This window comes from Felis catus, chromosome B3 (assembly GCF_018350175.1).
Source record: "Felis catus isolate Fca126 chromosome B3, F.catus_Fca126_mat1.0, whole genome shotgun sequence".
Lineage (NCBI taxonomy): Eukaryota > Metazoa > Chordata > Mammalia > Carnivora > Felidae > Felis > Felis catus.
The window spans coordinates 46,420,964-46,446,500 of record NC_058373.1 but is presented as its reverse complement, the minus strand read 5'-3'; the positions used below and the strand labels follow the sequence as shown (position 1 = coordinate 46,446,500).

The window sequence follows — 25,537 nt, the reverse complement described above, 5'->3', positions numbered from 1 at the left end:
TGTGGAGCCCACACTACCTTAAGCATAAACTTCTCTTGGTTTCCACTGCATTTTCCCTCCAAGAGGCATAGAGTGCCTTCTCAGGTAGATTATTTTTTTCAATTTCATTTTGGTTAATATACAGTGTTATATTTCAGGTGTACAATATAGAAATTCAACTATTCTATATATTACTCAGTGCTCATCATGATAAGTGTATTTTTAATCCCCTTTACCTATTTCATCCAGCCCCCACCTACCTTCCCTCTGGTTACCAGTTTGTGTTCTAGAGAGCTTGTCTCTTTTTGTCTTTGCTTGTTTTGTTTATTAAATTCCACATATGAGTGAAATCATGTGGTGTTTGTTGACTTAGCATTATACTCTCTAGATCCATCCATGTTGTTGCACATCTCATATAGATTCTTGTTTATTGTTATATTTATATCTTTCCTGGGGGAAAGGGAGAGAAAGAGAGAGGGAGAGGGAGAAAGAAAGAGATACAGAGAGAGAAAGATATCAACTCCATTTTGTCAGGTGGGAGAAATAGGTATAACATAATTAAGAGGTTCACCCAAGGTCACCCAGCCCATGAATGTGAGAGCTGGGCTTGATATCTTGGCTTTAGTTATTACTAATGTACCATTGTTTGATGAGAATTAACTCCTTTCATGGGAAAGCTCAAGAGAACTTTACTAATTTTGTAGCCTAAAATACATTAGATAGTAAAGGTACCAAAAGATGATTATATAGAGCAGACATGATCCTGACAGAGAAATTTTACAGAAGCTCTATTAGCATAGAGTTTATGGACCACTTCAGTATCTACAAACACACTCAAAGCTCTTGTAACACTAGGGTTCTGAGGTGGTTCAGTCATATCTTCATGTCCTTAATGAACACATTGACCATGCATTGCACTGTGTTTCCCCTAGAGCTTCTATTTTCTGGATTCTCCTTGAGGACACCTTGTGGCTCAGAGCAAGGGACCAATAGGCAAGGGGGAATAAAGGGACACCATAACTCTTCTCTCACACTTTCTTGCTCAACAGCCACCTGCCCTTTCTCTGTTTCCTCTCTGCTTGGTCTGGATTATGACTTTGCAAAGACCTGTCCCCCTCCAAGCCTGGCTGCCAATGATGAGGGTCCCACTGAGCTAGAGCTGTCAGTCTGCCAACATATGATTGGGCAGAAGCCTCTGCTGTCAGCAGTGCCTGGCTGATTCTGGCCCCAAATGCCATGCCTCTGTGTCCTTCAGATGAAGAAACAGAGACCCACACACTCACAGGATTCTGTCAAATGCTTTTTCCACCACAGTCAATTCCACCTGATTCTTATTATTTACTGTCGATTTACATTTAGTTCTCAGCCTCTCATGGGTCTGTACTTCTGTACTGGGTGTTCTGTCACTTTAAGAAAGTCCCAGGTTCTAAATATGAAAGTGTGGAAGAACTAAGGATGTAAGGTTCTATGTGGGCCCTTGCCCTGTACCTTTAGCAGCTGTGAGAAGGCTGATACAGAAGGTTCTCTGCCTTCCAGCATGGTGATGAGATGAGGACAAAAGACCAGGAAAGGGGTAAACATTTGTTGAACATACACTGTACCCAGACAATCATTAGTTCTGGAAAAATCTCATGAGGTAAGGGAATTTTTCTTATTTTACAGATAAGGAAATGAAGGCTTAGTATGATCGAGGAACTTGCCCACAGGCAAATATGTGGTGGAGCTGGGATTAGAATCAAATCTCTGGTTTTTCTTCACCATGCTGAAATTACCATTCTCATGTATGCTTTTGAACTTCCACTGCTGTTGCCTGAAACAATATATGTTTTATATGTTTTCAAAATGTACATATATGGCTTCATAGTTTGTATGCCTTCTACGATTTGAAAATTTCCTCCCAAATACACTTTCTGAGATTTATCTTTTTGGGGACATGTAGGTGTGGGCAATTCATTTTACTTTTGTAGTACAGTGGGCTTGTGTATCCGTTCCCCTCGTGAACTGTTATGTGGTTTGCAACACATTACCAACACTGCTGCAGTGAACGTCTTTGTACGTGTCCTGTATGTGTGTCCCAGAGTTCTTCTGAGTACATACTTAGAAGTAGGTTTGGTGGCCCTAGGCATGTGCATCTTCAACTTATGCATATTGTAAAATTGCTCTTAAAGTGGTTTTAAATTTAAGTACCATCAACAACATAGGAGTCTCTGTTTTCCATGTACTCACTGACCCTTGATATTATCCAACTTTTAGATTTTTGCCCATTCGACATATAAGAAGCCATGGTGCCTGGGTGGCTCAGTTGGTTAAGTGTCTGACCTTTGATTTCGGCTCAGGTCATGATCTCACGGTTTGTGAGACTGAGCCCCGCGTTAGGCTTTGTGCTGACATGCGACAGTGCTGAGCCTGCTTGGGATTTTCACTCTCCCTCTCTCTGTGCCTTTCCCTCGTGCGTTCTCTCTCTCTCTCTCTCTCTCTCTCTCTCTCTCTCTCTCTCTCTCTCTCAAAATAAATAAATAAACTTAAAAAAAAAAGAAATAGAATTTCACTAGTAATTTTAATGAATTTCTAATGCAATCCACCATCTTTTTCAGGTTTACTGAAGCTTTAGCTTTCCTATTCTTTAAATTGCCTGCTCATATCCTCTGCATTTTTTAACTTTTTCTTATTGATTATAATAGGATTTTGATATTTTGTGTTTTCTTATAGCTTAACGTCTTACTTTTCATAGTTAAGTCTTTAAATCATTAGAATTTATTCTGGTGTATGGTGCAGAGTAGGTGCCCTTTATCTGGTAAAATAGCCAATTGTTTCAGTAATGTATTTGACCAGTCTGTTCTGCTTCTACTGATTGTGATGATATCATATACCAGTTAGATAGATCATATATCAGTTCATATATAAAGGTGGTTGTATGTCAAAACTTTTAGTTCTAGTGATTTCTCTGTCCAAACCAGCACCAATGCCATATATTTTTGTTATAATTACTTTCTTTTTTTTCTTCCAAGTTTTTATTTAAATTCAAATTAGTTAACCTATAGCGCAATATTGGTTTCAGGATTAGAACCCAGTAATTCATCGCTTACATATAACACCCAGTGCTCCCACAACAAGTGCCCTTCTTAATGTGAAAAGTTCTATTGGATTGTGCTGGTACAAACAATTTTTTTTTTCCCTGAGAATATGAGAACTTTTATTTTCTTTCTTTCTAGACCTTAATATTTAATTTCTTCTTATTACCATGGTTAAAACCTTCCTAGTACAAGGTTATTAGAAGCTATCATTGTAGCATTGTTATTTTATTCCCAACTTTAAAGAATCTACTTCTCATGTTTTACCATTAAGTGTGACAGTTCCTATAGGCTTTGGGTAGGCATTCTTGATTTGAGTAAGGGAATTCCTATCTGCCCCTCATTTACTAAAACTTTCATTAGGGATGTTTATTGAATTTTTAAAAAAGTATCTCTTCTATATTTATTGAGATAAGCATAGGGGTTACTCTTTTATCTGTTGATGAAGAAAATTACATTGACAATGTTTTTAGCATTAAACCATCCTTACATTTCTGAGATGAATTTCCACCTAATCATGTGGCATTTCATTTGCAATGTTTTATTAAGGATTTGGACTATAATTTCTTTTTATGTTGTCCTTTGTCTAATTTAATCACCAAGATTACATTAGCACCATGAAAAGTAGTTCTTTCCCTCTTTTTATATTTTCTGAAACATTTTGTATAAAGTAAAGATTACCTACTCCTTGAAGATTACTTAGCATATGCACTAAAAAAAACGCGAGAGAGAAGTGTACAAGATTTCTCTAAAACTTATGTCTAATTGTCTAAGTTAGATTTTCCATTCTTTTTTAAAAATTTCTTTAATGTTTATTTATTATTTTGAGAGAGAGAGCACAAGTTGGGAGAGGCAGAGAGAGAGGGAGACACAGGATATGAAGCAGGCTCCAGGCTCTGAGCCGTCAACATGTGGCCTGATGCAGGGCTTGAACCGACAGAACTTGAGATCATGACCTGAGCCGAAGTCAGACACTCAGCCAAACCAACTGCGCCACCCAGGAGCCCCTAGATTTTCTATTCTTAATTACATTTTAGCAATTTATATTTTTTCTAGGAAACTGTACTTCATTTGTGTTTTCAAACATAGTTTTTAAAATTGCTAATATTTTCAAAATCAATACAGTGAAAGCAATAATTGTGAAATAATTTTTCATAGTATTTCCATATGGCTTTTAATATCTCTACTGTACTTGTGATGATTCTCTCTAATTTTTAATGTGTTTTTTTCACTCAGTAATTTCTGCTTTGATCTTTTTTTTTTTAAAGTTTATTTTGAAAGAAAGAGAAGAGAGACAGCATGAATGGGGAGAGGCAGAGAGAGGGAGAGAGAGAATACCAAGCAGAGGCTCAATCTCATGAACGAACTGTGAGATCATGACCTGAGCAGAAATCAAGAGTCTGACCCTTAACTGACTGAACCACCCAGGTGCCCGGCCCCCCTTTTTAAGTGACCTTTCTTACATTTTTCCATCGAGTTGAACAGGTTTCTTTATTTCTCCCCTTTCTCCTGTGCTTGTTCTATTTTTAAGTATTTAGCCTTTCATCTTTAAAAAATGTATTCTAGAGTTAACAAAGTTTAAAGTGAATCAACTTCTTTCCTTCTGGACAACACAAAAACTTTTTAAAATCCTGATTGTAATCAACCACTCTATCTTACATGTCATTATTGTCTGATATTTAAATTCTACCTCCAATATTTTTATTATTGGTATTTTTAATGATGATTACTTATTTAAATTTACTACCTCTTATCAGTTTATTTGCTAATTACTTATACATATATGCATTACTTTTAGGTGCATTTTCCTTCTTTGTGCAGTAAAAAAACCTTTCCTTAGGAAATTTTCCAGAAAGGGTGTGTGAGGAATAAACTTTCCCTGACTTTGTTTGCCTGAGTTTTTCTTTATTTCACTCTCAAGTTTCAATGATTGGCTGATGAATTTGAGGTTGACAACTGGTTTTTCTTGGCAATTCGCAGGTGTCCTTCCAATGTCTCTTATTGCTGTTGACAAACCTAGTGTTCATCTAATTCTTGTCTTAATCTGAATTTCCCTAGTTTCTATTAAGAGTTTCTCTTTTTATGTGGCACACACACACACACACACACACACGCACACACACAAATATTATAGAGCCATAAAAAAGAAGGAGATCTTGCCGTTTGCGACAACATGGACAGGCCTAGACAGAGGGTGTATTTAAGCCAGACTGAGAAAGACACATACCATGTGATTTCACTCAGATGTGACATCTAAAAAAACATAACGAATGGATAAATAAACAAAAAGCAGAATCAGGCCTATAAATACAGAGAACAAAATGATGGTCACCAGAGGGGAGAAGAATAGAGGAATGGGCAAAATGGGTGAAGGGGAGTGGGAGATACAGCCTTCCAGGAATACAAGTCATAGCATAGGGAATCTAGTCAATGGTATTGTAATAGTGTTGTTTGGTGACAGATGGTAACTGCATCGGAAAGGAGCAGAATATAACATATAGAGAAGTTGAATCACTATGTTGTACACCTAAAACTAATGTAACATTGTGTTTCAACTATACTGAAATTTTAAAAATTATAAAAGCAACAACAACAACAAAAAGACTTTCTCTTTTTTTTCCCTTGAAATTTCACTACAATATGACTAGCGCTTATTTTATTTTACACATAACGCTCAGGATTCATTGTTTATCAGCATTTAAAGATTCACAATTTATACAGTTCTAGAAAATTCTTAGTTTAATCGCCTTGCCTCTCCCCAGTCTCTCTGTTTTCTCCTTATAGAATTCCTATTAAATGTGCATATATGCCTGACCTTCTTACTTTTTTATTTATGTCTCTACCCTTCTCTCATATTTGTATCTCTTAATCTCTCCATGATGAATTTTATGTAGTTGTCTCAAATCTATTTTCCAATGCACGAATTCCTCTCTGTTGTATCTAATCTTTTAATACATTGGTTAAGTCTTTAGTTTCATTAATATGTTTTCATTTCTAGAAGTTCTATTTGGTTCTTTTCAAAAATTGCTTTTCTTTTCTCTTCTCATGTGTTTCTTTTCTCTAACTCACTAAAGCCTAATGTACTGATGGTATTTTATGATTGTTCTGTTCATCTCAAGTTTTGGGGGAACTAATAATCCTGTTTATTTTATGCACTCTCATTCACAAAAGAAAACTTCCTTTAGTGTTTTCTAAATTTGTAGTGTAAACTCTTCCAGGAGGGTTTGCTTTTCTCTGTGGGAATTCTATACGGCCTGCACTGTGGGGTTGTTCTTCCACAGCAGTCTTACATTTGTTTCTGGGAGGTTGCTCAGGTATATCACCAACAAGAAATGATTGTTGTAAAGTGGAAAACTAGAAAAGGAAGATTGATGAATGTGCATACCCTGTTGAAGAGCACTCTCCCCAAAAAAGTGGCACTCTGCAGGGCATCTAGGTGGCTCAGTCTGTTAAGTGTCTGACTCTTGGTTTCTGCTCAGGTCATGATCTCACAGTTTTGTGGATTTGAGCCCCACATTAGGCTCTGCATTGACAGTGCAGAGCCTGCTTGGGATTCTCTGTCTCCTTTTCTCTCTGTCCTCCCCAACCCCCTCGCTCACTCTCTCTCTCTCTCTCTCTCAAAAATAAATGAATAAACATTAAAAATATTTAAAAGAAAAAAAAAAGAATGTCTCTCTGCTCCCTTTCCCCCACATGGGATGTGTGACCATGAATGACTAACTAGGAAATCCCATGCTTTCTCCAAATGAAGCTGATTCTCTTCTAGTCCTTACAGCCTGAGTCAGGATCAGCTGAAGGAGGACTTTCCTATAGAGTTCCCCTTACCAACAGTGAACATGAAGGGCCAGACTGGCCTGGAAAATTTCAGAGTTCCAAAAGACCTGGGGAGAAAAGTCTGTTCTGGGTCATTGATCTAAAGGCTACAGATTCCTAAAGCCAAACAATTCTGCCAAACAGAACTCTGTTTTTGATCCCTGAGTTTGAATTTTGACTCAGAAAACTTGCTACATTCATTGACTTTCAAAGAGGAAGTATTTTTGTTTTCTACTTTCCAGAATGGGTTTGGTTCATTTTTTTCTTTAGTGACAAAGCCCATTGCAACATGTTTCCATTACTTGACAAGAAAGGAGAACATAGAAATGAGAGCAGACGTTGTCTCCTCTTTACTCATCAGCCTTATGATGAAGATACAGCATAAACTGAAGGACTGGGAGGAAGAGAAGCCTCATAAAAGTGAGGTAGCTGATAGGCCTGATCAAAATGTTAAAACAGCCCAGCAATGAAGTCTACTCCATACATGTAGTGGGCACCTTATTTCATGTCCTGGTAGGATTGCTGAGCCCACGGAACCCACCAAGCAAAGAAAATGCTTTAACAGAAAATATGCCAGCAAAATGTGCCCCCCTCCTCCATCATGATAGATTGGCTGATCATGCTAAGACACACAGTCCCAGCATGACCAGCCAAGACCAAAAAAGATCTGAGGGCTTCATTTCTCTCCCAGCCTAGAATCAGCCCACATGCCTTAGTCTCTATTTCAAAGTTTAAATTTTCTAGGGAGGAAACCTCCTGAAAAACCCATGCCTCTATCAACAAGTAAGTGGTTAAAGAAATTGGGGTGCAGCCTTACAATGAACTGCTATATAGGAATTACAGATAATGAGGCCAATTCTTATATGCTGTTATGAAAAGATTCATTAAGCTAACAACTTGAAAAAGCCAGTAGAAAATGGTATGTATAAAATACTCCTATTTGTATAAACACATACACACACACACACACACACACACACACACACACACACATTTTTACAGGATATACCAGGAAGTAGTGATATTAGTTACTGTAAAGAATAAAATATAAAATCTGGGATGGGAAAGAGACAAATTTCTTTTATTTTTTAAGTTTTTTTTTGCTTGAGAGAGAGTGCTTGTGCACAAGGGAGGAGCAGAGTGAGAGGGGGACAGAGGAATCTGAAGCGAGGTCTGTGCTGATAGCAGAGAGCCCAATACAGGTGAGATCATGACCTGAGCCAAAGCCAGATGCTTAACTGACTGAGCCACCCACACACACCAAGAGATAAATTTCTTATATTTTATTGTATACCCTTTGTATTTGAAAAAAAATTTACATATTCATGTACATTTTCTTCAATCCCTTGTTCCCCTAAAAGAGCTGACTCAGCAGATTTTCTCCCTTCAAGGTGTTTTAGGTAGTTGCTCATAATGTATTCTGAAGAATACTAGTTCTGTGAAATGCTAATAAGAATTAAGTGAAAGAAAATATGCTGTCCGTCCCAAATATGTTTGGAAAACACTGGGTTAAACCAAGTTAAGCAGTTTCTTCAACTACAGGACTTATCAGAGCTTTTAATGTTCACTATAAACTCTAAGAGGGAAATAGAATATATAGACCCTGGACTTACTTGACTACAAATTCCTTTTTTATTTTTATTTTTTTAATGTTTATTTATTTTGAGAGAGAGAGAGAGGGAGGAAAGGCAGAGAGAGAGAGGGAAAGAGAGAGAATCCCAAGCAGGCTTCTCTCTATCAGCACAGAACCCGACTCAGCTTGATCTCACAAACCATGAGATCATGACTGGAGCCAAAACCAACAATCAGATGCTTAATCAACTGAGCCACCCAGTCACCCCAACAAATCCCTTTTTAAAATTTTAATTTCAGTATAGTAAATATGTAGTGTTATATTGATTTCAGGCATACAATATAGTGATTCAACAATTCTATACATTGCTCAATGCTCATCAGGATAAGTGTACTCCTAACCTCATTACCTATCTCACCCATCACCCACACCCACCTCCACTCTGGTAGTCATCAGTTTTCGATAGTTAAGAATCTGTTTCCTGGTCTGTCTCTATTTTTCCTTTGTTCATTTGTTTTGTTTCTTAAATTCCACACATGAGTAAGATCATATTGTATTTGTCTTTCTCTGACTGACTGATTTTGCTTAGCATTATACCCTCTAGATCCATCCATCACCTTGGAAATGGCAAGATTCCATTCTTTTTTATGGCTGAATAATATTCCATTGTGTGTATTTATACCACATCTTGTTTATCCATTCATGTATCATTGGACACTGGGGTGCTTCCATAATTTGACTATTGTAAATAATGCTGCAATAAACATAAAGGTGCATATATTTTTTGAATTAGTGTTTTCATATTGTTTGAGTAAATACCCACTTGTGTGATTACTGTATTATATGGTCATTCTATTTTCAATTTTTTGAGGAACATCCATACTGTTTTCCACAGTGCTGCACTAGCTTGCATTCCCACCAATAGTGCATAAGGGTTCCTTTCTTCCACATCCTCACCAACACTTGTTGTTTCTTGTGTTTTTTATTTTAGACATTCTGACATGTGTGAAGTGATAGCTCATTGTAGTTTTGATTTGCACTACCTGATGATGAGTGATGTTGAGCATGTTTTCATGTGTCTGTTGGCCATCTGTATGTCTTCTTTGGAGAAAAATTAGAATAATACAGAGAAGATTAGCATGGCCCCTGCACAGATCCCTTTTTTTTTTTTTTTTTTTGAGGAGCATCTCATGGAACTGATGGTCTGTGGAACATACTAGGTCTGGAATGAATCTAAGAAACAAATTTGCCCCAGAATTCCTGTCTTCAGGTATCTTCCAGACTGAAAGTGACCCAAGGTGTTCTTAACATTGTTAGGCCACTTTGAATAAAGAGAGAGCTGTCCTTGGGGTGCCTGGGTGGCCCCATTGGTTAAGCATCTGACTTGGGCCCAGGTCATGATCTCACGGTTTGTGCGTTCAAGCCCCACATCAAGCTTTCTGCTGTTAGTGCAGAACCTGCGTTGGATTCACTGTCTGTCTGTCTGTCCCTCCCCTGCTCACATGCTTTTTCTGTCTCTCTCAAACATAAATAAACATTTACCAAAAAAAGTGGGGGATGGGGAGAGAACTGTCCTCAGCAACCCTCCATCTATGTACAGCATCATCAGACCCATGCTTATCCTATTGAACACTCATACCTCAATAAATAAATGTTTAATTAGTTCCTAATTCTGACCCAGGGATTGTGATCAAGTTCTTGTCCAAGCTAGCATTATTTTGGATGAGTTGAGGGACATGAACACCTGATATAGGCCAGAAAAGGAGAGCATTGTTCTTTTCATCCTATGAGAAAGAATGATGTTTAATCACCTTATGTTTCTGAGACCCAAGTTTGTGCCTGGTCCTCTTTTCTACTTAGAGAGCACTGAGGTTGGCCATTCGCCCATTCACCTGGTTCTCAAATTTCATGTTCCTCTGTTTTTATGAGCTTGCCCTAACATCATCTCTTTCCAAGTACAGCTGGTTCTTGAGGGGTGATTGATCTTATCCTGATATTTTCTCAGGCCACATATCATCAAATACTTTATTTTTAACCAGAAGGTCCAGGTTTCAGTCTTGGGTTTTTTTGTGACTATTTTTGTTATGACTGAGAACATTTTATTTTCCAGTTTGAAAACTAACTGACTAGAAAGCTGTGCATAAATATGCATCCTGTCCTAATAAAGGGAACAAACAGACCCACCAAAACAGCAGCAGTTGGCACAGGAGGGACACAGAGCTAGGAATCAGAAGACCTGGTTCCAGACTCAAATTCTGCCACTTATTAGCTGTATGAATTCTGCTAGGTTATCCAGTCTTCCATTTTTTTAAAAAAAGTTTTTATGTTAATTCCAGTTAGTATACAGTGTAATATTAGTTTCAGGTGTACAATATAGTGATTCAACGCTTCCATACAACACCCAGTGCTCAACACAAGTGCCCTCCTTAATCCCCATCACCTATTTCACCCATTACCCCGACCCCAACCATCAGTTTGCTCTCTATAGTTAAGAGTCTGTGTTGGTTTGTCTCTCTCCAGCCTTCCACTTTTTGTTCTATTTAAAAAACATTTTTCTTTAACGTTTATTTATTTTTGAGAGAGAGAGACAGACTGAGAGCCGGGGAGGGGCAGAGACTGAGATACAGAATCCAAAGCGGGCTCCAGGCTCTGAGCTGTCAGCACAAAGCCCAACCTGGGGCTCAAACCCACGAACCGTGAGATCATGACCTGAGCTGAAGTCAGACACTTACCCAACTGAACCACCCAGGCGCCCTGGCCTTCCAATTTTTAAATGCGGATTAAATGTTGGGAAGAATAATGGAAGCAATGTACATGACAGTGTGATACATGTGCTATTAATGTTTGTTCATTCACCTATCCAGTGGTCAAAATCATGTGTAGTCAAACCTGGGCCCCATGTGTGTGAATGTGAGAAATTCTTTTAACCTCTCTAAACTTCATTCCCTTGTTCGTAAAATGGAGGAAGTAAGAGAGAGGACCTGACTCAAAGGGTTGATGTGAGGACCAATGGGCTAATGTATGGAAAGTACTTAACTCATAAAAAGCACTCAATAAAATATTAGCTGTTGTTGTTTCTATTATCATGACATGTTCCAGTGGATATAGTCACAAAAAGTAAATAGATGTATGATAGGTAGGATGTGTGACTTATAGTAACATATACCTACAGCACAGGCTGAAGGGCCAAGGTTTGCAGAGAATGTATCGACAGATTGGCATTTGTTCTCCTTCCTCTCCAGTTACAAAAAACAAAATGTTTATAGGAGGAGGAGAACCTCTGTCAAAGGCCCAAAGTGACTCCCTTCTCAAGAATGGAGACTATACGGGGCACCCGGGTGGCTGAGTCAGTTTAGCATCTGACCCTTGATTTCGGCTCAAGTCATGATCTCACAGTTCATGAGTTCAAGCCCTGCATCAGGCTCTGCGCTGACAGTATGGAGCCCGTGTGGGATTCTCTCTCTCTCCCTCTTTCTCTGTCCTTCCCCAACTTATGCATTCTCTCTCTCAAAATAAACTGTACAAAATAATAATGGAGACTGTGCTTTTGGTCTCCCTATCACTGCTACCTTAAAGTCTTGCCCATAGTCAGTCTTTCATTTGAAGGTAGCCACAGATTCTCTCTCCGGAACTGAGAGTCTGTGCTGCATCTCATCTTGGGGCTGTTATCACCAGGATATCTGTGGGGTCAGGAAGTCACCAACACCAAAAGCTAAATGGATTTCTCCTCCCCTCCCAGGACTTAAGATGGGAGTCAGTAGCCCCAAAGCTTATTGAGATGAGGCAGGTAACATATATGGGTGAAGTGGACATGGCAGGGTTAAGAAGGAAGTGTCTGTCCTGTCTCAGGAGGCGTCTGCCACCCATACTGTCTCCACTGTGGCCAAGTAGGAATGGGGTAGATTTTTATCAGACTTTCAAGTTTGAAAAAAAAAAAAAGGTCTATGTGTAATTTTTCTTTTTAAATACTGGCAACAAGGGTGCCTGTGTAGCTCTGTAGGTCAAGCTCAGACTCTTGATTTCAGCTCATATCATGATCTCATGGTTCATGAGATGGAGCCCCGCGTTGGGTTCCACACTGGGCATGGAGCCTGCTTTGGATTCTCTCTCTCTGCCCCTCACCCCCCAAAACAAATAAATAACCATTAAAAAATAAGATTAAATACTAGCAACAATTTCTAAAATTAAAAAAAAAATCACCATGTAGGCCAAGCATATCTCTGAGTCAATCCCACTCATAGACTGTCTTCAGTCATGGACCACCAGTTTGTGACTGTGCTCTCAAGGTGTCCTTAACCACACTCTACAAACTATTCTCACCAGAAAAGGCAAGTGGAGAGATTGTGAGGACCTCAGCCTTCTATTCAATATCATCTGTTTATAAGAGGCCTGTTATTGGAAATCAAATTCCTCAGTGCAAGATTGTCGTCCTTTTCTTTTCTCATCCTAACACCTGGCAAAATTGATTGAGGCAATCATGTGAAAACCATTTTTATTTCAGGCAGTACCAGAAGAGAAATCTTGATCTCATATAATTTTAATCAAGTTGCTCATTAGGCCAATCTGTTATGTGCATATATTAATACATCTCAGATTTAATAGTATTATTAAATACTATGATGATTCAATAATTTGGGGTATTAATCAGATAATTCAAGAATTTGGGGAGACTGAAATGTCAAAATAGCTCACTTAGGTTGTAAGACTAAACTATAAAACCACATTTCCAGGTATACTTTCCCTAGCCATAAATGCTTAAGCCATTTACTAATAACAAGCTTAGTGGGGTGCCTGGGTGGCTCAGTCGGTTGAGAGTCCAACTTCAGTTCAGGTCATGATCTTGCGATTCATGGGTCTGAGCCCTTCATTGGGCTCTGTGCTGACAGCTCATGGCCTGGAGCCTGCTTCAGATTCTGTGTCTCCCTCTCCTGCCCTTCCCCCACTCACGCTTTGTCTCTCTCTCTCTCTCTCTCTCTCTCTCTCTCTCAAACATAAATAAACATCAAAAAAAAAAAAATAACAAGCTTAGAATATTAAATAACACCACCACACTTCATCCATATTTTTCTTACTGGTTCTCAGCTATCTTACCTCTCCCACTACTCTGTGAGCTCTTAGAGGACCTGTGTCTGAATTTTGTTTGCACCCCTGCTACCATGAGGCACCACATGTGCCGAATGTACATATATATGGAGGAATAAATGACGAGAGGAAGGAATGGCTGAGTGAATGCCAGATCACAATTAGGGCTACTTGCAGATTTGGGGATCTTAGTTTACTATATTACATTTTTTGAAAGACAGACTTGTAAAGCACAAATCTGGACACACTACTTATTTTGTTCAGGTACAGTTGAGGGCAGTTTAGGGTAAGTGAAGAAACACAACCTTTGGACACAAATGTTAATTTTAGGTTCCAAAAGATCTTTTCACTAGTTGTATGGCCTCGGGCAAATTACTTAATTTCTTTGTCCAAGGGTTTCTTTAGAAGAAAACAGCAGAGTTTTCCTTCCCTGGAGTTATTATGGGGACTAAAAGAGAGTATTTGTAACATATATGTGTGTGTGTAAACAAATCAGTTCATTTAAATTACAAATGTTGCCACAGGCATACTCTTTGAATACTGACTTCTGTTTTATGAACATTTACATTAAATGACAAATTCTCCACTGAAGGATATTTTTCATTTAAAATATATTCCTCCCTGGGGCGCCTGGGTGGCGCAGTCGGTTGAGCGTCCGACTTCAGCCAGGTCACGATCTCGCGGTCTGTGAGTTTGAGCCCCGCGTCGGGCTCTGGGCTGATGGCTCAGAGCCTGGAGCCTGTTTCCGATTCTGTGTCTCCCTCTCTCTCTGCCCCTCCGCCGTTCATGCTCTGTCTCTCTCTGTCCCAAAAATAAATAAACGTTGAAAAAAAAAATTTAAATAAAAAAAAAATAAAATATATTCCTCCCCTAAATTTCAAGAAGACCTGCACCAATGTACAAGGTAAACAGTCATACATGACTCACATTCTTGGCTCACATGGTTGCTTCCCACGTGAGACATAACAAACATGTCCCAAACTGGCATTACTAAATTAAAGGAGGATATTCCCTTCTTAGAAAAGCTTTCAAGAGAATGGTAATAAATAAATACTAGCCAGGTGAGCTTGGGAAATGTTGGGGCATTTTACAATGGCCCCTTGGGTTACTTCTTGGGTCTGGTTAAAGGGGCAGGTGAGAGTGGGGGAATGGCTTCACTTCTTGGATCTTAGTGTTGAGAACAGATATGAGTGCTAATAAGTCCCCAGAATGCTGGCCAGTGCCATCTATGTAGCTCGTGGGTGTGGTTCATCAGTACAGATAAAGGCCTTGCCCCACCATTATCTCAGCCCACTCACTTCCGGTACCAGGCAGGTTTGGTCAGCATCGGGCACATGAGTGTACCTTCTCCCGATGACCACAAAGTTGCGAGACACCAAGAGGAAAGAAGACAGACAAAAGTGGAAGTTGCCTATGCAGGAGGAGCAAGAGAGCAAGCAAATGTTAATCAGTGAAACAGGTTTTGCATAAACTGAAAACCTGCACTTAGTCACCAGCCTATCTCACTGGTCTCTGAGAAAGAAGGGAAATGGGCCTGGAAAGGATTTTTCGCTGGGTCACTAGAAGCTTTGGGAAAATTCACAAGTGTCGGACCAAAGTGACCATGTTTGTTATCACCAGAAACGCCACGTGCCCTGGTACAGGAGCCCAAGAACTATAAGAAGAGTCCCCAAATGAGCATCATCCTCAGGCCTTCAGCCCCCTTGGACTGATATACCTGGTTTACAATGCAGTTGTTTGCACTGGGTAGATTGATAACAGATGGCTGCTATCATGGGTCTCCAAGTCCTTCAGCATTCCCGGACAGCCCTTCACTTGCAGTATGAGACAGGAAAACTGGTGCCCTGATCCCACACTGTGGGAGCCCAGCATTCTACCTGAATATTTCTATCAATTCTCGGGGGTATTTGTTCCTTCTGATGACCTCTCACTCCACCCAATGTGTAATGGTTAAGAGCACAGGCCTCCGATTAGGACAGACCTGGGATCAAATCCAGGTTCTGTCTCTTTTATTTTTTATTATGTAACATTAGAGAAATTGCTTGGCCTCTCTCAGCCTCAATTTCTTCATCCATAAAAGGGAGATAATAATACCGTACTTTTCTCCTAGGGTGAACATAAGTTGATAATGATGAAGTAATACAGGTAAGGCACTTAGCATGGAAGCCTGCACAAAGAACACACCAAATAGATCGTAGCTGGTGTTTATATTTCTTTATCCATGCTACCCTAAACGGATGAGTAAAGATAGTAAGCATTTCATGAAGCCTTAACTCCAAAGTCCATGACAGTATTTCCCAAGAAGTCCTTTCAACTCTTCTTTCAGTATCTATTAATTCTGAAAATACTGAACTACAAAAAGTAGATATGAGACATGGGTTTTTTTCCCCTTATTTGGACCATGTTTGATGCACACAAAGAATCACAGACCCCTTATAATAATTACAAGTTTCCCTAGTGATCATTGGCCTCGTGTTGCAAGCATTTGCAAACATTTGTAAACATTTTGCTAAAGAATCCCTAGCCTTTATTAATGACTGCTTTTCTGAAAGGACTCAATTTTTACCTACTTACTAAATAAATGTTTATTGAGTCTCTGTTTTACATACTGACTAAATAAATATTTGTTGAGGGTCTATTACGCACTGTGTACTGTGTTGGGAACATCTTGGTTGGCACTGTAAAGGAGGTAATAGATACCTAAGAGTTTTGAGAGTAGTAGGCTTATTATCCTTTCTCCCCATCTCCAGCATTTGTCTGTGATAATAACTTGATCTGTGTCCAGTAATCAGCTTGTCGTAGGGGTCATGGCTCAGTTGGGAACTTGCCAGCAGCCCAACTGATATTTCTTAGAAATCACACCTCCCACTTCTCACATCCTACCCTGAAATTGACTGTTTCTCTTGAAAAGACATTTACACAGGGTTTTACTTTCCCTGCTTATGTTTAGACATTTTAATATATTACATCAGATATTGTTTGAGCTGCTGTGGCAGACGCTACAGTCTTGGTGGGGTGACACGAGGCAAGGTGGAATATAATGAAATGACATTGTAAAGACATAGTAGAAGAAGCAGAAGAGGCCTCTGCAGGCTGAAGCTGTCAAAGAAAAACCCCACAGAGGAGGTAGGATTTTAGTTCAGTGTTAAGAATAGATTGGGTTTGGCTGGGGAAAGTGAAGAGAAGGGACATTTTGCTGGAAGGTATAGCATGAGCAGGTGTACAGGGTGGGAATGAGTGTCATGAGCTCAAAGGACTCAAGTGACTGGGACACCAGCCTGGCTGATGCAGATTTATGCTGAAGAATACTGGGCAGAAAGTGGATGAGTCACGAGGCAAGGCACCAGAGGGCCCTGAGGACCAGGTGGAGGTGTTTGTGCTGCTACTTCCTGAGTAATGGCATATAAGTTGTGCTCCATCTGGCATGGTCACTGAGTGGGGAGACACTGGGGGTGAGGACACTGGCTGGGGGCTGCAGAAGAAGACTCAGAAAATTTGAGAATGATTGGCCATGAATGGCAAAGGGAGAGAAGAGGAGGGAATACAAATGATTCCAGAATGTTTGGCCTGGGTGATTGAGAATGACTGGTCACCAGTCCAACTGCCTTTCAAATGTCCTTCTTGCTTTTCCACTGAAATTCTTTCTCCCACTCCTGCCACATGTGGTGCCTGATAATACTGTTGCTATTTCTGTGTTGCTTTCCTACCAAAAGCACTAAAACCCCACCAAATATGAAAGGACCCATCTTTGGAGAGGAATCATAAATAGGCAAAACAATGTGAAGCTCTTGTCAGCTTCCCACTTTCTCTCTTCCGCAAATTTATCCCACTACTAGGAATGAAACAGCAACTATTTGTAATACATGTCGTAGATGTGTTTCTCCCTGGTTTTATTACCCATCAGTGAGTCAGTGGTTAAGTTCATGAGTCCGTTTGTCTTAACTTACTCACCCAAAATGGGGGTTTTCTTTTTTAGTTTATATTAAAAGCAATAATATCCTGCACTTGTCATTGCCCTTTGTCATTTAAATAGTGCTTTCATTGTTGTTATCCCATTTGCACCTTTACTAAACAATCCTATGAAACAAGCCTGGCTGGTATTATTATTACGCTTTAATAGATAATCAAGCTGAGACTGAGAATTGACATGTTCATTTACACAGACACCGACAGTCGTACCTGGAAACAGCAGCTAAAATCTGTTTATTTAATTACCTCCAATATTCTAGATGCTGTTACAGAGACAAAGAAGTTTAACACATGATCTTGTATACCTTATAAAATTGGGAAAATCAGGCATAGATACGTGAACAGTTCAAGTACATCCTGTGCCTGAGTGTCCCACTAGATGGCAGTAGAAGCAATGAGCAGAGGGTATAGGATAAATTACCATGTCAGAACATGACACACGAATAAGGGAGGACTGTGCCCATTTCTGGGCCCTGTGTTTTAAGAGGAATGCTGACAACCCAGAGCTCAACCAGGTGAGACTCACTGGGAATCTGACTCTTAGGAATCAAAAATGAAGGGACAGGCATCCAGGAAAGAGAACTTAGAGAGGACCTTAGGCTCCCTCCATTTATTAGAAGCCCGGTATGTGAAAGAAGTTTATTCTTTATAGTCCCAAGAATGGGACTAGAGCTAATAGACAGAAATTACAGGAGAGAGGATTCCAACTTTATATAAGGAAGGACTCCCCAGCCAATGGAACAATGAAAAAATATATAGCACAAACTGCCTGATGTGATAATGAGCTCCCTATGCCTCACAGTAATCCAACATGGACCAGATGAATACCTGTTTAGGATGTTGTTGGTGAAATGCCTATATAAGATCCAGCATGTGTGCCATTGAGTTCAGAACCAGCATGGTGCTAAGGCTGAGGAGAGAGCATCATGCACGGTTTAAGACCCCAGGCTCTGGAGACTATGGTGCTCACACTTGGAACCGAGCCACCATGTTGTAAAGAAGCCAGTCCACATGGAGAGGCCATTTGTAGGTGTTTGGGCCAATGCTCCAGCTAAAGCATCAGCTGAGAGCCAATATCAACCACTAAACACGTGAATGTGTTAGCCTTTAGATAATTATAATCCTATCAACTTTGAACCATCATACTTGACACCAAATGGAGCAGAGTTGAAATGCCCTGACCAACCTTGCCCAAACTGCAGACTCACAAGCAAAATAAATGTTGTCATTTTAAGCCACTAAGTTCAGGGGTAGTTACATAGTGCTGGATAACGAACACAAATGTGATATTCTACATTGTCATTGAGCTTCAAGGCAACTTACAGGCACGGAGTAAGTAGAAGGTGGTGGTATTTGCAGAAAGGAGGTTGGTGGATTGGCAGACGAGAGAAGAGAAAGCTTGGTGAAGCTATTGGGAGAATATGAATGAGAGATGAATGAGGAGCTTTGGGGGCACAGCGAAGGACACAGTGAGGACCAGATCCATGACTTGTAACACCTTTCCTCCTCTACATGCTTTTGTGAGTTCTCTAACTCTCCTGGAGAAGGCAGTTAGACTGAGCAGTTGCTAGATCCTGACAAGAAGGTGGAACAGAACTTGAAGGTCTGTACATGGCCTCCACATACAAGGAGGGGATGGTGGGCGTGGGAAACACAACACCTAAGGAAACAATAAAACAAAATAAACCAGCCTAGTGTTTGCTGTGGGTATGGAAAGGAATCTTAGAAATTGTTTTCTAGATAAGGAAACCAAGGTCCGGCATTTGGAAAACAACTAAGCACTAATTGTATAGTATGGACAGTACGATTGAATTTCAAAGAACAAAGGTTAGGTGTGGTGAGTTATGAATGGGTAATGGGTCCAAAACAGCTTTCCAGATAGGGAGACCAGAAAACTGAGACAAAGTGGATAAGATAATAGGTTTTCTCTGTATCTAAGAAGGAGAATGGTAGGACAGGCTTTTCAAAGGTTAGGGAGTTGGTTGGAAAATTTCTCAGTAATACCATGAAGGAAAGTTCTTTCATTTTGGAAGGAAAAAAAACTACACTGGGCGCACAGAAGAAGGAAACCAGAGTGGGTGACCAGTTCCCTAGCAATCAGGCCGCGATACATTAGGATATCCAAGGACTGCTTCCCTGTGCAGTAAATTCAGGTGGGACGAGGCAGGCAAGGGGTGATACTAGAGGGTAGTTGCCTGACTTCCTCATTGCCTCTGAGACTATAATAAATGTATTTTAAAATTTAAAAGCAATGATGTAAATCTGGGCTGAAATCTGAGTGGCAATTTCTGATGGTCAGGGAAGTCCCCACACTGTTCATTTGTCCTCCTTCCTTTCCCACAGCACACCGCATCGATTATCCTCCCGAGGAAAGAACAAAAAAACCATTTCAGCATCTGGGGTGGAAAAGGAGAGAATTAATCATTGTGAAATTTGACAGGGCAGAGGCCTCCCTGAATCCACTCAGGCCATTTAAAACTTTTCTGTCCCCTCTAGACTAGCACGAGTGCACACGCATCAGACCATAAAAGCGGGAAGATGCTTATATGGAAAGCAGTAATATTTCAGGACTGGCCTGTGTCCGGATGTGTCTCATTACACCTCATTGTCTAAATCAAGTCATGGCAGTTGTCAGTAAACTTTTATTCTTGTTTTCTGAAGATGCTGCCAAAATGCCAGTTACTTTGGAAGTTGTGCACAGGGCAGTTAATTCCGCTTAAATTAAAAAGAAAGACACCAATGTGGTGGTGGTTTTAATTCAGAGAGTTATTATAATAGATAGAGATTCTGGGAAAAAAATAGGTCAAGTCTAAGTGAAATTGATAGGCTATGAAATGGACCCAGGGGATGTTCTTGAATAAGGAAAGGGGAACATGTTCCTATTACAACCTCACTTAGGATTCAGTGTAGGGTCTGGAGCCAAGCCAGTGCATGTGTGATGGGTAGCCCAAGGGCGTCCCTCAAGATATCAAGCCACCTACTTAACCCTACCATCCAGCAGTTAGAACTGAGGTGAGTCAATATGTCTTAGAATTGGGGATTACAGAGGCTATTGAAAGACCATCAAGATAATTTCTCTGCCTTCAGGGAGGAGTAAAACAAAATCATTCTATATGTATGAAATTATTGTTTGTATATTATATTTCTATGAAAGACCTCACAAATGCACCTTGGGGGAGCGGTTTAGAATTAATCCATCACTGTCAAGAAATTGTTTATGTGCTACCTCTCCTACTTCAGGTTCACACTTCTCATCCTTTTGTGAAGAGACACATAGTGGCTGGTTATTATCTTCCTGATAAGAGGCATTCACAATTTTAATCTCTTTTTTCCTTGAGCATATTTATTTCTGAAACCTTTCCCCACGTGTCCTTAAATAATATTCTTTACCTGATGCTGAGTCCTTACTGAAGTTGTTGTTTCATTATGAAACCCAAGCTGAGCCATGTATTCTAGAAAAAGTTTGGCCAATTCAAAATATAAAGAGCAATGATTTAATGATCCTACAGTCCAGAACTTATTCCTCCAGGAGCATACTAGCTGTTTAAAACACAGCATGAGGATGGCTGATGGCCATTTATTGTCTTGTTGCTTTTCTAATAGACTTCATGTAACTAATCTGTCTTTCCCAGTAACACTCTCTCATCAAATGTTTCCTTAATGGACCGTGATTAAAGGGTTTTAGTTGTTCAGTGAAAATATAGGACTCATTTTTTAAAAATTAGGAAATGCATGATGCTACAAATATTTGTGTCCCCCCTCTCCCCCGCCAAATTAATTTGCTAAAAACTTAATGCCCACAGTGATGGTATTAGAGGTAGGGCCTTTGGGAGGTGATTAGAACACAAGGATAGAGCCCTCATGAATGGGATTAGTGCCCTTTTAAAAGACTCACGAGAGCTTGCTCAGTCCCTTCTGCTCTGCAGGATACAACAGAGAAGTCTGCAACCCAGAATAGGGCTTTCACCTGACCATATTGGCATCCTGATCTTGAACTTCCAGCCTCCAGAATTGTGAGAAATAGGTGCCTGTTGTTTATAAGCCACCCAGTCTGTGGTATTTTGTTATAGAGGTACTAACAAACTAAAACACATGGTTAAAAAAAAAAAAAGTATGCAATGAAAATTTCTCTCCCAGTATTTGCACTGGCCATTTAGCTCCCCCCATGGAAGTACCATCTCCTGATCTGTGTTCATAGAGATGGCTCATGAATGTAAAAAGAAATACATACACAGTAAAACCTTGGTTTGCAAGTATAATTAGTTCGAAAAACATGCTTGTAATCCAAAGCCCTTGTATATCAAAGCAAATTTTCCCTTAAGAAATAATGGAAACTCAGATGATTCATTCCACAACTCAAAAATATTCATGTAGAAATGATTACAGTCCTGTAATATAATACAAAATACTAAAGAAAATAAAAAAAATTTTTTTTACTTGCCTTTGAAAAACTTTGTAGCTGGTGTGAGGGAGACAAGAGAGAGAAGGGTTATTGTGTAGGATGACTTTCACAATCCCTTATGGAATCACTGCTATCTACTGACTCAATGGAATTTTTTCTGCATGGGGGCCATTGTATATGCTCATATGGATGTTGACTATAGTACAATATTAATAAACTTTTGTCATATACTGTATTTAATGTAATTGTCAATAAGGCAGCAGCAGAAGGGTCTCTATCTGCAGGCAGTCTGACCTAGAATGAAGCAAAGCATTCTTTCCTAAGCTTACTTTGTTTGGAAAAGCAGAGGACTGTCCATAGGTGCTCTGAAGTGACAAAAAATACACTAGTGTCAGTTGTGAGCACTTTCTAACATTCTGGAAAATCAATGATAACTGCCAAACACTGCAGCCTGAGACCGAGCATCTGAGCATGAGAAACAATCATCCACAATCCCAGAGAGAGAGAGAGAGAGAGAGAGAGAGAGAGAGAGAGAGAGAGAGAGAAAGAGAGAGAGAGAGAGAGAATCATTAACTTGGTTGTGATCATGTGATGTTAGGCATCACAGACTACTCGTATTGCAAGACATCACTCATTTATCAACTTAAAATTTATTAGAAATGTTTGTTCACTTGTGGAACACTTGCAGAACGAGTTACTCACAATCCAAGGTTTTAATGTAATATATTTTGAATACGATTGGCAGTGTGCTTTAACACTGCTCTATATCTTTTCTTAAAATTTATTAATATAGGGGCGCCTGCATGGCTCAGTTGGTTGAGCGTCCGACTTCGACTCATGTCATGATCTCATGATTTATGAGTATGAGCCCTGTGTTGGGCTCGCTGCTGTCAGGGCAGGGCCTGCTTCAAATCCTCTGTCCCTCCCCTGCTTGTACTTTCTCTCCTCTCTCAAAAATAAATAAACATGAAAAAAAGTTAATAGTATATATTGGGAATCTTTCCGTACACACTGATCTGCTTCATTCTGTGATACAGCTGCATAGTACTCTGCTGAGTAGATGTACCATAATATATTTGTTCCAGACATTTCTGAATACTTATCCCATTCTCCAAAATACCCTCTACAGCTGAAGACTATGGAAGATCCTACTTCATCTTTACTGTATAACTGTTTGCAGAGTGCTTCCTATAAGCACAGCTCTGTGCTTGGTGCCAGAGGGAATGCAAGAAGCAGTAAGTTTGGCAGCCCGGCTCCCTAAGAAAGTACAGCCTCATCAGGGAGAAAAGACATGGGGATGAGAAGAGCTAGATTGCCAATGCTATCCCCCTGCCATTTTTCTTTTGTTTTCTTGCACATCAGATGCCCTTTCCCATGGCTTTGTACATGGTACAAATGGCCTTTCCATTTGTCAGATGTGCATATGACTGTGAGCCTGAGATGGCTTACACTGGGAACTTCTAGAGCAGGGATTGCCAGCTCTCCGATAGGGGCCAGGAAGGAGACCTCCGTGAGTGGAGTGAAGTGAGTGAGCCGCTTGGGAGCATACAAGCTCTGTTTAAAGGGACTGAGCAGCCTCCCCTCTCTCTGCCCCTCCCCTACTTATGTTCTCTCTCTCAAAAATAAACATTAATTTAAAGAGAGTGACCAGCTGCTGCTCTGCTCCAGGAAATTATTTCCCTGTGGTTGCTAGATCTTCTGATTGATGAAAAGGAACCAGTGGTAAAAAGTACATGGGATCTTTCTGTGTTATTTCTTATAACCTCAAGGGAATCTACAACTGCCTCAAATAAAAAGTTTGATTTAAACTAAGAGCAGAACCCTGGATCATGGTGTGAAATTACCCGATTTACAAGTATGGGGAAAATGTTAATGCTGCAGGCCCAGAAACCTCATCTGTAAGCCAGATACAGCTTCAGAACCACCATTTTGCTCTCTGTGCACAGGGGGATTATTATGATTTGATTTGCATGAAGCCTGAGGCAGCCCAATCTACATGTCTGCTTAAAACATCTTTCTTGTTCCTGTGGCTTTCCATTGTATTTGACAGTGGCCATCCCCACTTAGGAAGCTTCCTCTCATTCCAGGTCCTTGGATGTGGCTCTGTTGCCCAAGCTATCCTCAGTCGTGGACACTTGGGAGGAATTGTCACTATCAATGTTGGATTTGCAATGGCAGTTGTAATGGCCATTTATGTGACTGGAGGTGTCTCTGGTAAGTAATAGAAATAATAATAGCTGCTGTTAATTCAACTGTCCCAGTGTGCTAGCCCAGTGTTGGATGCTTTACATACCTCAATTTATTTGGATCTCCACAACCCTGAAAGAATATGTATTTGATTCTATTTTTATAGATGTTAAAATCAAAGGGGACAGCAAACGGTAAGTGACTTGTGCAAAGGCAACATTTAGCAAGAGACAGAGATGGGGTTAGGATTCAGAACTAGCTGACCCCTAAATCTAGTCACTATATTGTATTCTTCATCCATCAATATGATCTTTTAACTTCTCTACCCCATGCCTGGAAGCTGTTCTCAGATACCCCATGCCGAGCCCAGTGAAGATCACTCCAAGAGAGAAAAATCCCTGGACCTTTACCCACAGCAATGAAAAAGTCTATGCCACTTGCAAAATGACTGGTGCTGTCATGGAAGTGCAGGTCTCATCAAGCAGATCATGGGCTAATTCTGCCCTGATTAGAAGCCACTCACAATGTTCTGAGAAGCAAAATGAAATGATGATATTTAACGCAGTCTGGGGACTTAGGAGAGCACTGTGGAAATGATCCAGTTCTCAAAGGCACTCAGAATCTTCCAGAATCCTTGTCAGAACACTAAGCCAGGACCACTGGGGATAAAGGAAGAAAGGGAAACACCACGTGCTGGGTGCTATCCTGGGGCTGTCCATACTTTATCTCTTTTCTCTAAAGCAGGCCTCTGAGGCAGGCATTACTGTCTACATCCCACCAAGAAAAGTGGAGCGCCAAGATATTAAATAAATTGCTGGAGTCGCACAACTGGCAAAGAGCAGAGCAAAGATTTGACGCAGGTCTACGTGACAGCAAACCTCATGTCCCCACGGTCACACAATATTCACAGTGGTCTATTATGGGAAGGGCGTTATAAGCAGGGCCTTTGGGCAGAGCAGGCCTGCCAGACAACCATGCTGGCCAGCTGGCCTGGTGACAGATACTGCCATTGGAGCCCTGAAGAATGGTTGCCCAGACCCCGGGGGAGCCTCTTTGGGCTGGGCACCTGGAACGGTCATTTGCTGGCTGGCACCCTTTCCATAGCACATGGACTCAGATCCTGGGGTGGTCCAGGCTAGAGATGCCTGTATGTGTGATTTGTTTGGCATGAGCAGTGTTTATGTTCACTCTCTCGTCAAGCCTTTGCTGTGATCCCAGGGCTGCACTGCCTACCTAAGCACAAGAGTACACAGGGGACCATCCTGACTGCGCCAAGGCCAAATTACAGTGCAGGCCTTGACAGCAGGCACAGATCACAGTTGTGGCTTAAAACAAGCATGCAGGAGGCTCCACTGCTGCCCCCCAAGGCCCTCCTATGTTCACACAACAAGTGTGGTTTCCACAAACCGTGGGATATAAACATGAGTGCATTCTCAGCTGTTTTTTAGGTAGTGACACGGT

General features: G+C 40.4%; 1 protein-coding gene and 1 pseudogene across 1 annotated transcript in view; both read left to right on the top strand.

The window, feature by feature from the left end:
* Nucleotides 1-25,537, top strand: part of AQP9 (aquaporin 9) — a 47,770-nt gene that overhangs the window by 6,383 nt on the left and 15,850 nt on the right. Inside the window, exon 3 of the mRNA XM_003987104.6 lies at nt 23,977-24,103. Within this exon, the coding sequence (XP_003987153.1) occupies nt 23,977-24,103 (127 nt within the window). The remainder of the gene's footprint in view (nt 1-23,976; nt 24,104-25,537) is intronic.
* Nucleotides 9,534-9,614, top strand: LOC111561087 (annotated as a pseudogene).